General features: G+C 43.9%; 1 protein-coding gene across 3 annotated transcripts in view; it reads right to left on the reverse strand.

Annotated features, from left to right (window-relative positions):
* The window catches only part of LOC103185005 (CD2-associated protein), a 96,726-nt gene that overhangs the window by 44,856 nt on the left and 37,348 nt on the right, over positions 1–14,522 (reverse strand). For all 3 annotated transcript variants that reach the window (XM_042333184.1, XM_042333183.1, XM_042333185.1), the window contains one exon: positions 12,851–12,998. In XM_042333184.1, the coding sequence (XP_042189118.1) occupies positions 12,851–12,998 (148 nt within the window). The remainder of the gene's footprint in view (positions 1–12,850; positions 12,999–14,522) is intronic.

Raw genomic sequence — 14,522 nt, forward strand, 5'->3', positions numbered from 1 at the left:
CCAAATTGCAGGAAAATTTAAAAAATTTGCAGGAAATTGCAGGGAAATTTGACTATTTCTGCAGAAAATTGTGTGGAGTTGCTTGGTGCTATTGAGGTATATTTTACTGACAACCTACATTTCTTCATTTTATTGATAAAAACTAAATATGAGAAAATAACACACATTAGATTGTTGCAAAATTTCTACTTTAAGAAAAACTGTGAATCTCATGGTGGGAGGGACACCAGCACAGGTCTGAAGAGCCTGGATATCGGTCATAAACAGACACTCAGGTCAGGACACTGTGTGAGTACAGGAACTCACCACCTCCTGCCTCTCAGGGCCCAGCACCACTCACAGACACAGAGACCCAGAGAGACTCACACCATCACAGATGCAGAAAGACACACATTCTGAGAGAGCGAGGGAGAGAAATACACTCAGACACAAAGATATATACACAACAACAACAAGATTACACTTGTATAGCGCCTTTCACATCGGGAGGATGTCCCAAGGAGCTGGACAGAGTACAGCATTTCAGACCCGAACTGGGGTCGGGAGGGGGGAAGGGGGTGGCCAATGGTATGGTCGAAGAGGAGGGTCTTGAGGCGGGACTTGAAGGAGGCTAAGGAGGGGGCGAGGCGGAGTGACTGGGGGATGGAATTCCAGAGGTTGGGGACAGAATGGCTGAAGGCTCTCCCGTCAATGGTGGATACAATACACACACATACGCACACACAGAGAGACATACTTCCACATTCACACAGACACTCAAACATATGCACATATAGAATAGACACACACACACATACTCACAAATGTATACATACATACAACACACAGAGAAACAGACACACTCACAGACTCATACTCACAAACAGTCACACATACAGAAACACACACTCACATAGACGCTCACAAATACATACATGGAAAGAGACACGCTCACACAGACACATAGAGAGACACACACACAGACAATCTAAACAGTAAGGCCTCCGAGTGGAATAAAGCCCATTTCCCGCTTGCGCCGCATCGTGCATGCGAGTCCGGAGCCGCACGCCCACAGTGACGTCGGATAAACAGCGCGGAGAGGCCTGGGGCCAGAAAATTCATTTTTTCGCAGTTTCATAGCAGAGGACACTGTTTAGAGCGAATCTGCGGCAAAATTGCAGCTGCATTTTTCTATCGGCCCAGATTATAACCCTGCACTGCTTACCAGTGGATAAATACAATAAAAATGTATATATCGCCGTTCACGTGAGGAAGACGTCCCAAAGCGCTGGATAGCCTAAAGTTTTCACCTAAGCTGGCGAGGGGAGGGTTTGGCTGAAACCGCAGTAAAAGAGGAAGGACTTGAGGAGGACCTTGAAGAAGCGAGGGAGAGGGCAAGACGGGATGGTTCCAGAGTTGAGACCAATGCGCTGAAAGCCCAACTATCCGTGGTAAGGTGGGGGATGTGAAGCAGGCCTGTTGAGGGTAGTGGGCAACTGAGTTGGTAGGGTTTGAGGAAGTTGCAGATGTAGAGTGGAGCAAGACCAGGAGTGGTTTAAAGATTCAGAACAAAATCTTGAATTTGCTCCAAGAGGGCCAGTGGGGTAGAATAAAAAACATGCCACTGATTAAATCAAACTCGAACTTGTTGTTAAAATCAATTATGTTTGCTCAAAGTGCAACAGTTTCAAAGTGTTGCTTCCTTGTGTATTTTATACATGCTTAAACAGCTGAATGATTTGTAGACCTGTTTCCTTCCATTTTTATACATTGTCTGTCAACATATTTTTGGGCCTTTTGATAAGAAGTGACATTGTTTGATACTGAGCAGTTTTCATTCAACATGTAACCTAGCATCTACTTTTAAAGCATTCATACAGTAACTATTTTAGACAGGATGTATTTTGCTGTAAATTATGCACTGAAATTAGCTTTTAAGAATTCTCTGCACATTTTCAATTTTCAATTATTTTTAAATATAGCTAGAAGCTGACAGAGAATACTGACAGCAGAACACAGAAAACTGCATAACACTAATGAAAGCTCCTTGCCTCACGAAAACATACTAAATAGTTATATGTATAATCCACACCCTGACTCCCTGCAGGAAAATATCTGGGAAAAAGTGTGTGCAATGCACGCGAGCTGGCTGCAGCACAGACCAGAAACCAACGCTGGAACTTCGAATGGAGCCTGTAAATGTTTTCAAAAGGAAATTAAAAATCTGCAAAATTGTTTTACTTGCACTTAGAAATTAAGTAGCCACTGACCATAAATGTTCCTCACACAAATCAATTCCATACAGCACTCATTGTTCGTTTGCTACTTATTTCTCAAAAGAATCATCAAAGACCTGTAAGGAACATTAAAGTCAGTTTTAATCTAGACATGAAACCCTGGATTTATTTTCAGAGGCTATTTTCCTGTCAAAAAGCAGGGAAGAACAACTTAGCACAAAAAAAGCCTTGGATAAATTTCATGAAAATCTGGATTTATTGTGGAACATCAAAGGAACTCAATAAATCAAACCAGATACTAACAAAGCATGAACTGTATATTTTAAAATACTACTGTCACAAATCAAGACAACAAATCTGACCATTTTTATCATGCCAAGTATGAACACATCCTGTAAATAGTTCCGGGAATGAACACTGAATGTGATGCAAGCATTCCCAGACCAAGCTTTTCTGCCCTGTGCAACATGCCTTTGCAAAAATTGTTCACCCGTGTGTACATTATGTGCGTATTCCTGCAACCAGTAGTGCATCGAGGAGGGTTTCAGGATGCATGCTACCTCTCCCGATCACCAATTAAGATCTGCAAATTCAGGTTTGAAAAATGAAATTACGGTAGGAATTATTTTTGCCGATTGATTTTCACCCACTAAAAACAAGTACTTTAATGGTCAATTAGGATCTGGTGTGATAACACTAGTCCAAAACTGACGAGTTTTCCACTACAGGTACAATACTTGAAAATCAGCCACAATCTTTTTGATATACAATGTAGATAAGAACTTGGGAAGTTATGCTCTGTGCTGATTCATATACTGCCCTATCTACAATCATAAAATACTGACAAAAATCCTGCCTTTCAGACTAGACCCTTCATGGTTTTCGGTACCTAACCAATAATAGTGCCCCCAAACTCTCGTTCTTTCCTCCTACCCACTTCCAACATTATGCAGGCAAACTGATAGAACAGCATGACCATATGACAACAAGAACTACAAAATTAAAAATATTCTCCTGTTCTTTTCTCTCCTTTTCCAGATTATGCTAATTCATATACCAACACAAATAAATTCAATACCAACACAAATTTCTGGACCTCAATAAGCACCTCCAGATTCCTCTTGACAGGAAGTCAACAAAGGATACACACAGACAGGCGCTTAAGTAGGAATTTGGTCTCAGCTTCCTTAACTTTCAACTCTGCAGCACTGTTCCAGGTGTGGCCTCCACATGAAATCTCTTGAAACATGAAATTTTCTTGCTAGCTTTCTGAGGACATTCCTACCAGCTCTCCAACATAACCTTTGCTTTATAATTTCCAAGAAAAAGACTAGAGAGACTGGGAACAATCTGCAGTTTCATTCATGCTGACAGCCATGAAAGAGGCTTGCATCACACTGAAGATATCCCCTTTGGTCTCCTCATGATAGTCTAACCACAATGTCTCAAAGGCAATTGCTAGAAGTACCTTCGGGACCTGGTAATACTTGTGCTCAAACCCCAAGGGATCCACAGGAACACAACAGTATCCTACAATGAGACATTAAACATTTGGCCAACCTGGTGTTAAAAGCATCAATCATCCTTACTGACTAGTTGTATATCTGCTAAGTCAAACACATGGGGTTTACTTCCATATGTATGCGGATGACATCCAACTTTCTTTGCCTCTACCCTAGACTCCAGGACCACTGCTGACCACTCCTGACAGACTGTCCTGAATGAGCTCTAATTTTCTTCAGTTAGCAGACAAGCACTTGGCCGCTTCCAGTGCCTTCTCACCTCAGCATTAACCTGTATGATTGTGCCCTCCACCTCGAAGAACCAGTGCAAAATATTTGTGTCTTGTTTGACTTCCAAGTGTTTTTGAAACCCCACTTCCGTACTCTTAACCGCTCAGCTTTCCTTCACTGCTATAATTGTGCCTCAGCCACTACCTTTCCCCCAGGCCGCTGAGACCCTCATCTACCCTTTCATCACGTCCAAGCTTGGCAATGCTAATGCCCTCTCCACTGGACATCCCAACAACAACAACAAGATTGCATTTATAGAGCGCCTTTCACGTCTGGAGGATGTCCCAAGGCGCTGGACAGTTGGGTCAGGAACCGAGCAGGGGGGAAATGGTCCCAGCTCTTCCCTACACAAATTGCAGACTATCCAGAACTCTGGAGCTCCAGCCCTCTCCCACCAAGCTCTGCAAGCCTATCACTCCATCCTAGCTCAACTCTATTGTCTCCCCATTCCCCAGTGGATCAAATTCAAGATCCTGGTTCTCACTTTCAAATCCCTCATGGTCTCACCATATCTTACTTCTGCAACCTCCTTCAACCGACTGATCCGAAAGCTCCCTTCACTCAGCAAACATCAGCATGGTTTATGTCACTCCCTTATCTGCCCCACAACCGTCGGGTGGGTTTTTAGCCAACCATTCTGCCCCCGCTCCCTGGAACTCCATCCCAAAGACCTTCCAACCCGTTCCCTTCCTCATCTCATTCAAGGTATGTCTGAAGACAAACCTCTCCGAAATCGCTTTCCACTATCTTTCCCCTCCCCACCACCTTCAGCTTGCACCGCTGGTCAGGTGCCCAGCCAACAGCGTCAGCATCAATCCCTTTGAGAGATTCTGGTGACATGAAAAGTGCTGTCTATAGGTCTCAAACCTCCATTCTCTTGATCAGATTCAGATTCCCAGGTTTTATCTGGGACTGAAAAAAATATCTGGGGCTATGAATCACAAATTATTATACCAAAAGCTCCTTACCACTGAATTTTAGACAGAAACCTGGGAGCCGAGCCTCTGCTAGACAAGAAACCTCTGGAACCAATGTTTTTCTCGCTCCAAGACCCTACTGAGGGCGGAGGGCACTGGATAAATGCAAGTTGTTAATGTTTTCCAGGTATTGCAACTCACTGATGACACTGGCCTGATTTTATGGTACAATGAAGAAAACGTATATGACCAACCCCATTTACCCTTTAAAGCTACAAAATATTCAGACTTGATATATAATAGAGGAAAATCACAAATCTAGTCATAACTGGATTTACCAAACATAAATTTCAGTGGTGGAGCAGGTCTTATTGAAAGCAGTCATCATTATTTCTATAGTCCTATATAGATATCAGTGACTTGTTACTTAACGCAGGATTCACTCACTGGACTCAATTTGCACAGAGTGGAGACATGTAGTAATTCACCACAATTGTAAAGCTTGTCTGGCTCATCAAACAAATATACAGCAACAACAAGATTACATTTACAGATTACGGAGTCCTGTAGCTCAGTGGTTAGAGCACTCGCTTTGCGAGTGAGAGACCTGAGTTCAATTCCAGGCAGGGCGAAACCTTGGGCAAGTTTCCTTACTCCACACGCCTAATAATAATCCCTCCAAAACCAAAAACAATAATAAATTGGTCATTTTCAATCTACGTTTGTGGGACATTGCTGTGCGCAATTGGCTGCCGCATTCGCCCACAGATATACAGTCAATTCACTTTACAGTGTGTTCTGTGAAGCGCTTTGGGACGTCCTCCCGACATGAAAAGCGCTATATCAAATGCAAGGATTATTATTATTATTATTTATATAGCACCTTTCACGTTAGGAGGACCTCCCAAGGCACTGGATATATCCTCAATCCTGTATACCAAAGTCCTAACTGGTAATGCAGGCCTTTCTGAACAAGCAATGTGTTGCCAGCTTATCACTTATTTATTTGTCCAATTTTTAGATTTACTGTCAGCAATTATAAATATTTAAGAGCAGCACATTTGAATCCAAAGCACTGCAACACATTTGTAAGCCTATCACCATCAACACAGCACAATATGCAATTCTCAGTGGAGAAAAACAAACTAATAAGACATCAGGGAGTCATACCTATATAAACAGCACATGGTTGGGAAATTACATTTAGGGGGAGGAGGAAGGTGATTAAAATCCACGGTGTTAAAATCATCTTGGAAGTATTTCTTTGGAAAAAATATTCCCAACATTCCAGAATCCATCTGGAACAAAATCCCAAACATATGGTGTATTGTTGAGAATAAAGAGACAGCCTGTGCAGAATGTTATGTCAAGGTCACCTCAATGCCCAAACTGCACTATTTCAAACTTAAAATGACAAAGGAATGCGCTCAAATTGGATAAAGGCTTGAAGCGGTTTATGACTAGATTTGACATTAAGTATGGAACAGGAGAAGGTGACTGCAGATGCTATCAAAGAGGTAAATCAAAAGAACTCTGGGACGCTATCCCACGTGAATGGCACTATATAAATGCAAGTTGTTGTTGTAAATAAACAGAGGATGGAACAGTAGAGCGAGGGATTTCCAGAGATTGGAGCAAAGTCACTGAAGGTTCAGCCATCGATTATAGCACAAAGAGGGCAGGGGTCACTCAGTAGGTTCAAGTTAGCTGAGTAGAGGGGGTGAGTAGAAAAACAGGACAGCAAAAGCTCACCGAGTGAGGGAGGTGCTACTACTTGCACAACCACCCAAACTCACTCAGCATGTCCTGCACATGCACTGAAAACTCTCCCTAGCTATTGCAATATCCAACAACATACACAAAGGAATTACTCTGATCCAGTCAAACAACAAGCAGCACTAACAAATTGTACAAAAACATGCAAGATCTTCAATACATATACTATTTGAAGTTCCTTCATCATTTTTCATTCTATAAAATATATTTATCAATGCTAGAACCCAATGCTAGGGGAATATCAGCCAGGATGCCTGAACTTCATTGCATATAGAGACCGTTTTCTTGAAGATGTGTATGCGTGGATTGCCTGAATGTCACAGAGGGCTGAGGTAAGGCCAAGTAGGCAATGTTCCACAGGTGGAATTGAATGCTTCAATTTTCTTCCTTACTCCTCTTATCCTAAAAAGCTTTTTTCTACTTCTACTAGGACTTGATTCCACTCATGGACCAGGGAGATAGGGAAACTAGATTCAGTTTTGATGTGAAGTACCAACTAAAATGGACACCTCCCTCCTCCTTGTCCAGCATCAGATAATGCAAAGTTTTCTGAGACATTATCCTACCTGAAGAGTGGTATATAAATGCAAGTTTTTCTTATTGTGCTACCAAGACTACTGTCAAGACTTGCACATGAATAATATCTATTTGGAGAAATGATAATCGGGACCCAAATGATGATCTAAGCACTTTAACATTCTTGAGAGAGTGCAGAGAGGTGGCTCAGGAGAGGGGAGAGCAAGATAGGAAATAAATAACAACAACAACTTGCATTTATATAGCGCCCTTCATACTGGGTAGCGCGCCGCAGCACTTGAGAGTGACAGAATCTGACACCTAGCCAGGGTGTGAGGGAGGGGGTAGGTGACTGTAAGCATGATCAAAAAGGAAGGTCTTCAGGTAAGATTTGAAAGTGGGGAGGAAGGGGGCAACGCTGAGGGTTTGAGGGAAAGAGTTCCAGAGTTTCAGGGCACAGTGGCTGGAGGCATAGCCATCAATGGTGGAGAAGAGGGGACGGGGACAAAAGGAGGCTGGAGCCAGCCGAGCGGAGGCAGCGGGTGGTGGATTGGGGGGTAAGCAGATCAGACAAGTAGGGAGGTGAGAGGGCATGAAGGGATTTGAAAACGAGTGAGAGGATAATTAAATCAATCTGTTGGTAATTGGATGTGGAGCCTGGCAAGGACTGGTGTGATGGGGGTACAGAGATTTGCTCGGGTGAGAATCTGGGCGGCAGAGTTCTGAATTGTTGTATTTTGTGTATAGTGGAGCTGGGGAGACCAGTGAGGAGGGCATTGGAATAGTCTACCCGGGAAGTAATGAAGGCATGGACGAGAGTTGCGTCTGAGGATCGAACCTGACGTCTAAGTTGCACATGGGTTCAGTGAGTCTGAGGGAGAGGTTGAGGAGTTCAGACCTGTAGGAGGCAAGAAGTTGATGGGAGCCAAAGAGTATGGCTTCCGTTTTGCCGATATTCAGCTGCAGGAAATTTGCATTTATCCAGGCCTTGATGTCCATCAAACAAGCTGACAGGACATCAGTGGACTGGGAGCCGCAGCTGGAGGAGGAGAAACAGATTTGGGTGTCATCCTCATGGATGTGGAAGTTGGCCCCATGTCTGCGGATGGCAGCGCAGAGATGGAACATGTAGATAAGGAAAAGAATGGGGCCAAGGATGGAGTCTTGGAGTATCCCGCAGATGCCCGGGCAGGGGCGGGCAGAAAAATCATTTGCCAAGATTTCGCCCACAAAATATACAGTCACTACACTTTAGTGTATTCTGGGAAACTCTTAGAGATGCCTTGAAGATGTGATAAGGCACTATATCAAATCAAGGACTATTATTATTTTTGTTATTATTGGTAGTTTATTAAGTAGGACTCAAACCATGCGAGTGCAGTCTACTAAGATTGGTGAGGGAATAAAGACGTGATTGACTGTGTCGAATGCGGCAGAGAGGTCGGGGAGAACAAGGAGGCAGAGGGAGCCCTGGACACAGAGATGAAGGACGTCATTTGTTAATTCAATGAGCACTGTCTCTGTGCAGGGGGCTGAGCGGAAACGTTACTGGAGGGGTTTGAGCAGAGAGTGGAGGGTGAGGTGTGAACAAAGTTGATTTGTAACAACGCATTCCAAACTATGACCAGGAAGGGCAGGTTTGAGATGGATCTGAAGTTTGTGAGATTGGAGGGTAGGTTTTTTAAGAAGAGGAGTGATGACAGCGGTTTTGAGGGGGAGTGACTCTCCTGAGGAGAGGGACTAGTTAATTGTGTCAGCCAGCAGTGAGCCGAGAAGGGGAGTTGAGTGACCAGAAGCTGGGTGGGGCAGGGGGTCGAGGCAGCAGGTTGTGGGCTTCATCTGGGTGATGGTGGGGAAAGGGGAGCAGGGAGAGATGGGGGCTAAGGAGTGTAAGGTGGGGGCCGTGATAGGAGAGGGTGATGAAGGAGGCATGGCAGGGGTGGGGTTTGGTTGACGACATGGGTGGGGGGGTGGAGAGGAAGAGGAGGCATCAAACTGAATTCTGTGATTGATGCACCAGCATAAATTTGTAACAATCCCCTTCTTATTGTCACCAAAGCAAAACAGGAACATCGAAGTTTTTGACCAATGCTGCCTGGCAAGTATTAATGTTAACGGAATAGTTAAAGAAAATATAAACCTATTCCAGTGTAGGAAATATAAAATGACACAGTTAGGTGGGGCCATGCTTACAGCAAGCAAAAAGACCTGACCTTGTGGCAGCATGACATCAGCAAAAATGCAGAACCTGCAGTCGGCAGTGTTCAGAGGGTATCAAATAAAGAAGAATTTCATATTGCAAAAAAGTATTCTTCCCAATTTTTATTCGACAGGATATATTCTGTCAAAGACACACAAGGATTCTGTTGGCCTCCCTAAAAACAACCATAACAAATGTGATCAATCCAGATACTATGATACTGCCACTATCTATACTATCCTCCTTGGGGGGAGTGGGGGGAGTAACAAGGCAGGGTCTCCTTGGAGCTGAGCTGGCTCTAAGGTTACATGCTTAATGGAATCAACTCAAATCTCTGTGGCGGTATTTGTAGTCTAGTTACTGAGCTATACTGGTCCGCAGTACTACAGCACTGCTAATGACAGCCCAGCCAGCCCGGGCTCATCAGCTGGGCCAATAGTAAAGTGTGGTGGCACCCTTTCCGCTACAACAACCCTCGACCGCTACAAACCCGGTATAAATGCAGTTTCTTTGTTTGCCTGACCTCATGGGGGTAGAGCGGCTCTGGACGTGCATGCGTAGTGTGGTGCAAATGGGCTACACTCAAAGGCCCCGCTGTTGTGATTGTCTGTGTGTGTGTCTCTATGTGAGTGTGTCTATGTCTCTTCTATATGTGTGTGTATGTATGAGTGTCTGTGTGAATGTATGAGTCTCTCTGTCTGCGTGAGTATGTCTCTTTGTATCTATGAGTGTGTGTGTTTGTGTCTCTCTCTGTGTCTGAGTGTGTGTCTCTCTCTCTCTGTGTCTGTGAGTGTGTGTAATTCTCTCTCATGTCTGTGAGTGTGTGTCTCTGTGTCTGTGAGTGTGTGTCTCTGTGTCTGTGAGTGTGTGTCTCTGTGTCTGTGAGTGTGTGTCTCTGTGTCTGTGAGTGTGTGTCTCTCTCTCTCTCTCTCTCGTGTCTGTGAGTGTGTTTCTCTATGTTTGTGAGTGTCTGTCTCTGAGTGTGTGTGTCTCTCTGTGTCTGTGAGTGTGTGTGTCTCTCTCTGTGTCTGAGTGTCTCTCTGTCTGTCTGAGTGTGTGTCTCTCTCTGTGTGTCTGTGAGTGTCTCTCTGTGTCTGATAGTGTGTGCGTGTGTCTCTCTCTCTGTCTCTGAGTGTGTGGTTCTGTCTCGGTCTCAGAGTGTCTCTCTCTGGATCTCTGAGTGTGTGCGTGTGTCTCTCTCTGGGTCTCTGTGTCTGTGTGCAGTATCAGCCCAGAGAGGCAGGAGGTGGTGAGCTCCTGTAGCCTCACAGGTATTGCCCCAGCACCCCCCCAAAAGATAGCCACCCAATATTTGTTAAAGAAGCAATTAATAATTTTTTTTGTAACAATCTAATATGTTATTTCTTTATGTTTAGCTTGTATCAATAAAGTAAAAAAAGTAGCAGTAAAATGTACCTCAATAGCACATATCAAGCCCCGCAAATTCCCCATATAACCCAACAAAGGCTGACACAATTCCCCGTAAGATTCACAAAGCACCCTTCACTTTTCTATTGGCTCAGCTCATCAGTAAGCCTTGGAGGGGCAGGCTTACTGGGTTCAGTTCCCATTCAACTCCTGGTTACCTTGCAAGCCAAAACCCTAATTCATAGGGATGTTCATAGTTGGAAGCTTGTCAGATAATGCTTTCAATAGCAAGGTATGCATCTTAGCTTGTTAAACTCCAGCGATACTTCAACTAACACACTAATCCCTTTAGTTCTTGCCAATCTGTGCCAAATACACTCCAGAATTTCTCTATGGGGAAAAAATGAACATTCCATTCCAGACATGGGAATTTCCGTGTATTGTGGGTTTAAATGGAACTCTCAATCTGGTTTGGATGTTCTTAAGTACGGTGATGGGTTTCTGCATTTGTCAGACATCCGACTAACCACCAAAAATTGTAAACACTGCAAAACGATCTGCTTATTCTCTAGGAGTGGCAAGTCCAATGTACTCCTTTAGATAACAAAGAAGGAAATGAAAGCAAATATTTGGACATGACGTAAGTTTAGTATTATTGCTCAACTCACCAGCACAAAATCCCAAGACTTTCAATTCCTTAAATTTTGACACTTCAGTTGCAGAAATAAGGACTGTTTACTGCAGTTTATTCTTCAAAACTGCGACATTAAGAGTTCAGATGATACACTGGAGACACATAATAATGGTGATTTATTTTGAATTAGAGTTCCCAGTACTTGTGCTTTCATTAATCTCACAGGGTGGTAATGAGAGAAATGTACATTACATTTAAAGTGATAAATATCAGCTCTGGCACTGTTTGATGAAGAACTAGACTAAAAACTTAAAATCCAGTCCATGCCAGGCTTGCTGATCTCAGCCACAGCAGCAGTTGAGGACACTGCAATTGGCCTCAGTGCCTCTGTGTTAAGGAGGGAAAAATAAGTTATAGTTCCCATTCTCAGATGCTAAATAGGAACCCCTACTGGAAAATGCATATCTGTGCACATTAGGTAGAACTAAGTTGGGTTTGGCAGTCAAAGCCTCTCCCCCACCTAAGTCAAATAACTTGTCAACACCGAACAACAAGCTAGGTTCATGCATGAATAATAGTCACTTGAGTAATTTACTGGAATGTGAAAGGTAGCCTTAGGGAGGGAATAAGGAGTAATGACACATCACAAATGACTACGCTGGCTCACCAGCAGGTCTCTCTTCTATTGTCTAAAATCCCTAAAATTTGCACGATGTACACCAAAAAAAGGACCACCAACAGTGGTAAAGAAATCATTGTAATGCTGAAGAGGCAGTCAGAACTTCCAATGCAGAGAGTTACAAAACAGCCCTAAAATATCAAATACATGATAGTAAAAGTCTTTTCACCTGCTGAAAAATACTGTTCAGTGGCAATGATTCATCCCAGATTATTACTTTCTCCACCTGATACTACTTAAAAAAAACTTTAGACTTAAATAGCCCACAAAATATACAGTCAATTCACTTTACAGTATATTCTATGAAGCGCTTTGAGACGTACCAAAGACATGATAAGGCGCTATATCAAATGCAGGGATTACTATTATTATTTTAATAAAATTTGCCACTTGTAAGTGACTACTATAAGCTATACAATCTACAAAGTCAATAAAACTGCAAAAGCTAACCAAATACATTCAACCCCCGGATCTGGAATTTAGTCTTACCCAGATTCCGTGATCCAAAAATCCATCCCGCTAATTCCAAACTGCAGCCAACCCAATTCTCCTAGCATGCATGTACATCGCATTGCATAGCCAATGTGATACCCACAGCTTGATAGAGACCAAATTCCTAATTGTATAAAATTCTCAATTGTTTGAGGTATACACGATGGGATTTACTTATTGTACTGATTACTGTACTGCAACTCTTAAAAGCACTGTAATCATTCAGAAACCTGAGAAGCAACAACAGCAATGTACTCACTTTTTCTGAGAGATTTTGGATGAGGTTGAATTCCACCAGTCGGTAAACGATAAGTACTCATACGCTGCACAAGACTGGCAACATTTCCAGTTTTCTCTCGTTTAACCAAAAGATTTTCTTCTTTTGCTTCTCCATCTTTCTTTATTTCCTGCAAAAAGAAAAAAAGCGGAATTACTATTTTCAATTAATGAATTTTGTCAACAACAACTTACATTTACATCATGTTTTTAATGCAAGTAGCATCTTGGAGCGCTTAACAGCAGTCTGGTTTGTTGCCAAGCTGTAAAGAGAGGGGATGTAGCCAAAGGCACAGGTCAAGGAAAGCCATCAGGTGTGATTTGAAGATGGGCAAACAGAAGGCAAGATAGAGGGACTTAAGTAGTGAGTTCCACAGATTCAGGGGATCATGGCTGAAAGCACAGGTGCTAAGTGGAGCAGAGAGGACAAGGGACATGCAGAAGACCCAAGCCAGATGAGCAAAGAAGTCGGGTAGTGGAGTGGGGTGTGAGCAGATCGGAGAAGTAGAGAGGTGTCCGGGTATGAAGAGATTTGAAAGTGAAAATGAGGATCTTGAAATCGCATCAAGGAACCAGTGGAGCCAGGCAAGAACTGGGCAATGGGGATGCAGAGCCTGGTAGGCGTGAGGACATAGGCAGCAGAGTTTTGTATCACTTGGACCTTGATTATGGTAGAGCTAGGGAGACTCTCAAGGACCACCTTGGAAAATTCAAGGCAGGAGGTGATAAAAGCATGAATGAAGGTTTCAGCAGTGTTTGAAGATAGGGACGAAAGCAGACGATCTGACAGTGGTGGAGAAAGGCATTCCTGGACGGGAACCGTTATGTGGGTTAGAAGGATACCTGGGGATTGAATCTGACGCCAAGGTTGTGTACATGTTCAGTGAGTCTGAGTCTGTAATTATTTATTGAAATAGCCAAAATCAGAATTAGCTCATTCATATATACATCAATAAATAAACAACAACAACAACAAGATTACGTTTGTATAATGCCTTTCACATCGGGAGGACATCCCAAGGCGCTGGATAGAGTACAGCATTTCAGACCCGAGCTGGGGTTAGGCGGGGAAGGGAGGGGAGAGGAAAGGGGGTGGCTGATAGCATGATTGAAGAGGAGGATCTTGAGGCAGGACTTGAAGGAGGCTAAGGAGGGGGCGAGGCGCAGTGACTGGGGAATGGAATTCCAGAGGTTGGGGGCAGAGTGGCTGAAGGCTCTCCCGCCAATGGTGGGGCGGGTGGGTCGGGGGACATGGAGCAGGCCAGAGTCGACTGAGCGGAGGGAACGGGCAGGTTGGTAGAGGGTTAGGAGGTCGCAGAGGTAGGGTGGGGCGAGGCCATGGAGCGCTTTGTATGTGAGGACCAGGATCTTGAACTGGATCCTGTGATGGATAGGGAGCCAGTGGACTCGGGCGAGAGTGGGGGAGATGGGGTCATGGAGTTTGGTGCGGAGAGGACACGGGCTACAGAATTCTGGATTATCTGCAGCCTGTGGAGGGAGGAGTTGGGAAGGCTGACAAGCAGGGCATTAGCATAGTCGAGCCGGGAGGTAATGAAGGCATGAACAAGAGTTTCAGTGGCCTGAGGGGTGAGGTAGTGGGGGAGTCGGGCGATGTTACAGAGGTGAGGGAAGGAAGAGCGGGTCATGGCTTGAAT

This window comes from Callorhinchus milii, unplaced genomic scaffold, assembly GCF_018977255.1.
Source record: "Callorhinchus milii isolate IMCB2004 unplaced genomic scaffold, IMCB_Cmil_1.0 Scaffold3, whole genome shotgun sequence".
NCBI lineage: Eukaryota > Metazoa > Chordata > Chondrichthyes > Chimaeriformes > Callorhinchidae > Callorhinchus > Callorhinchus milii.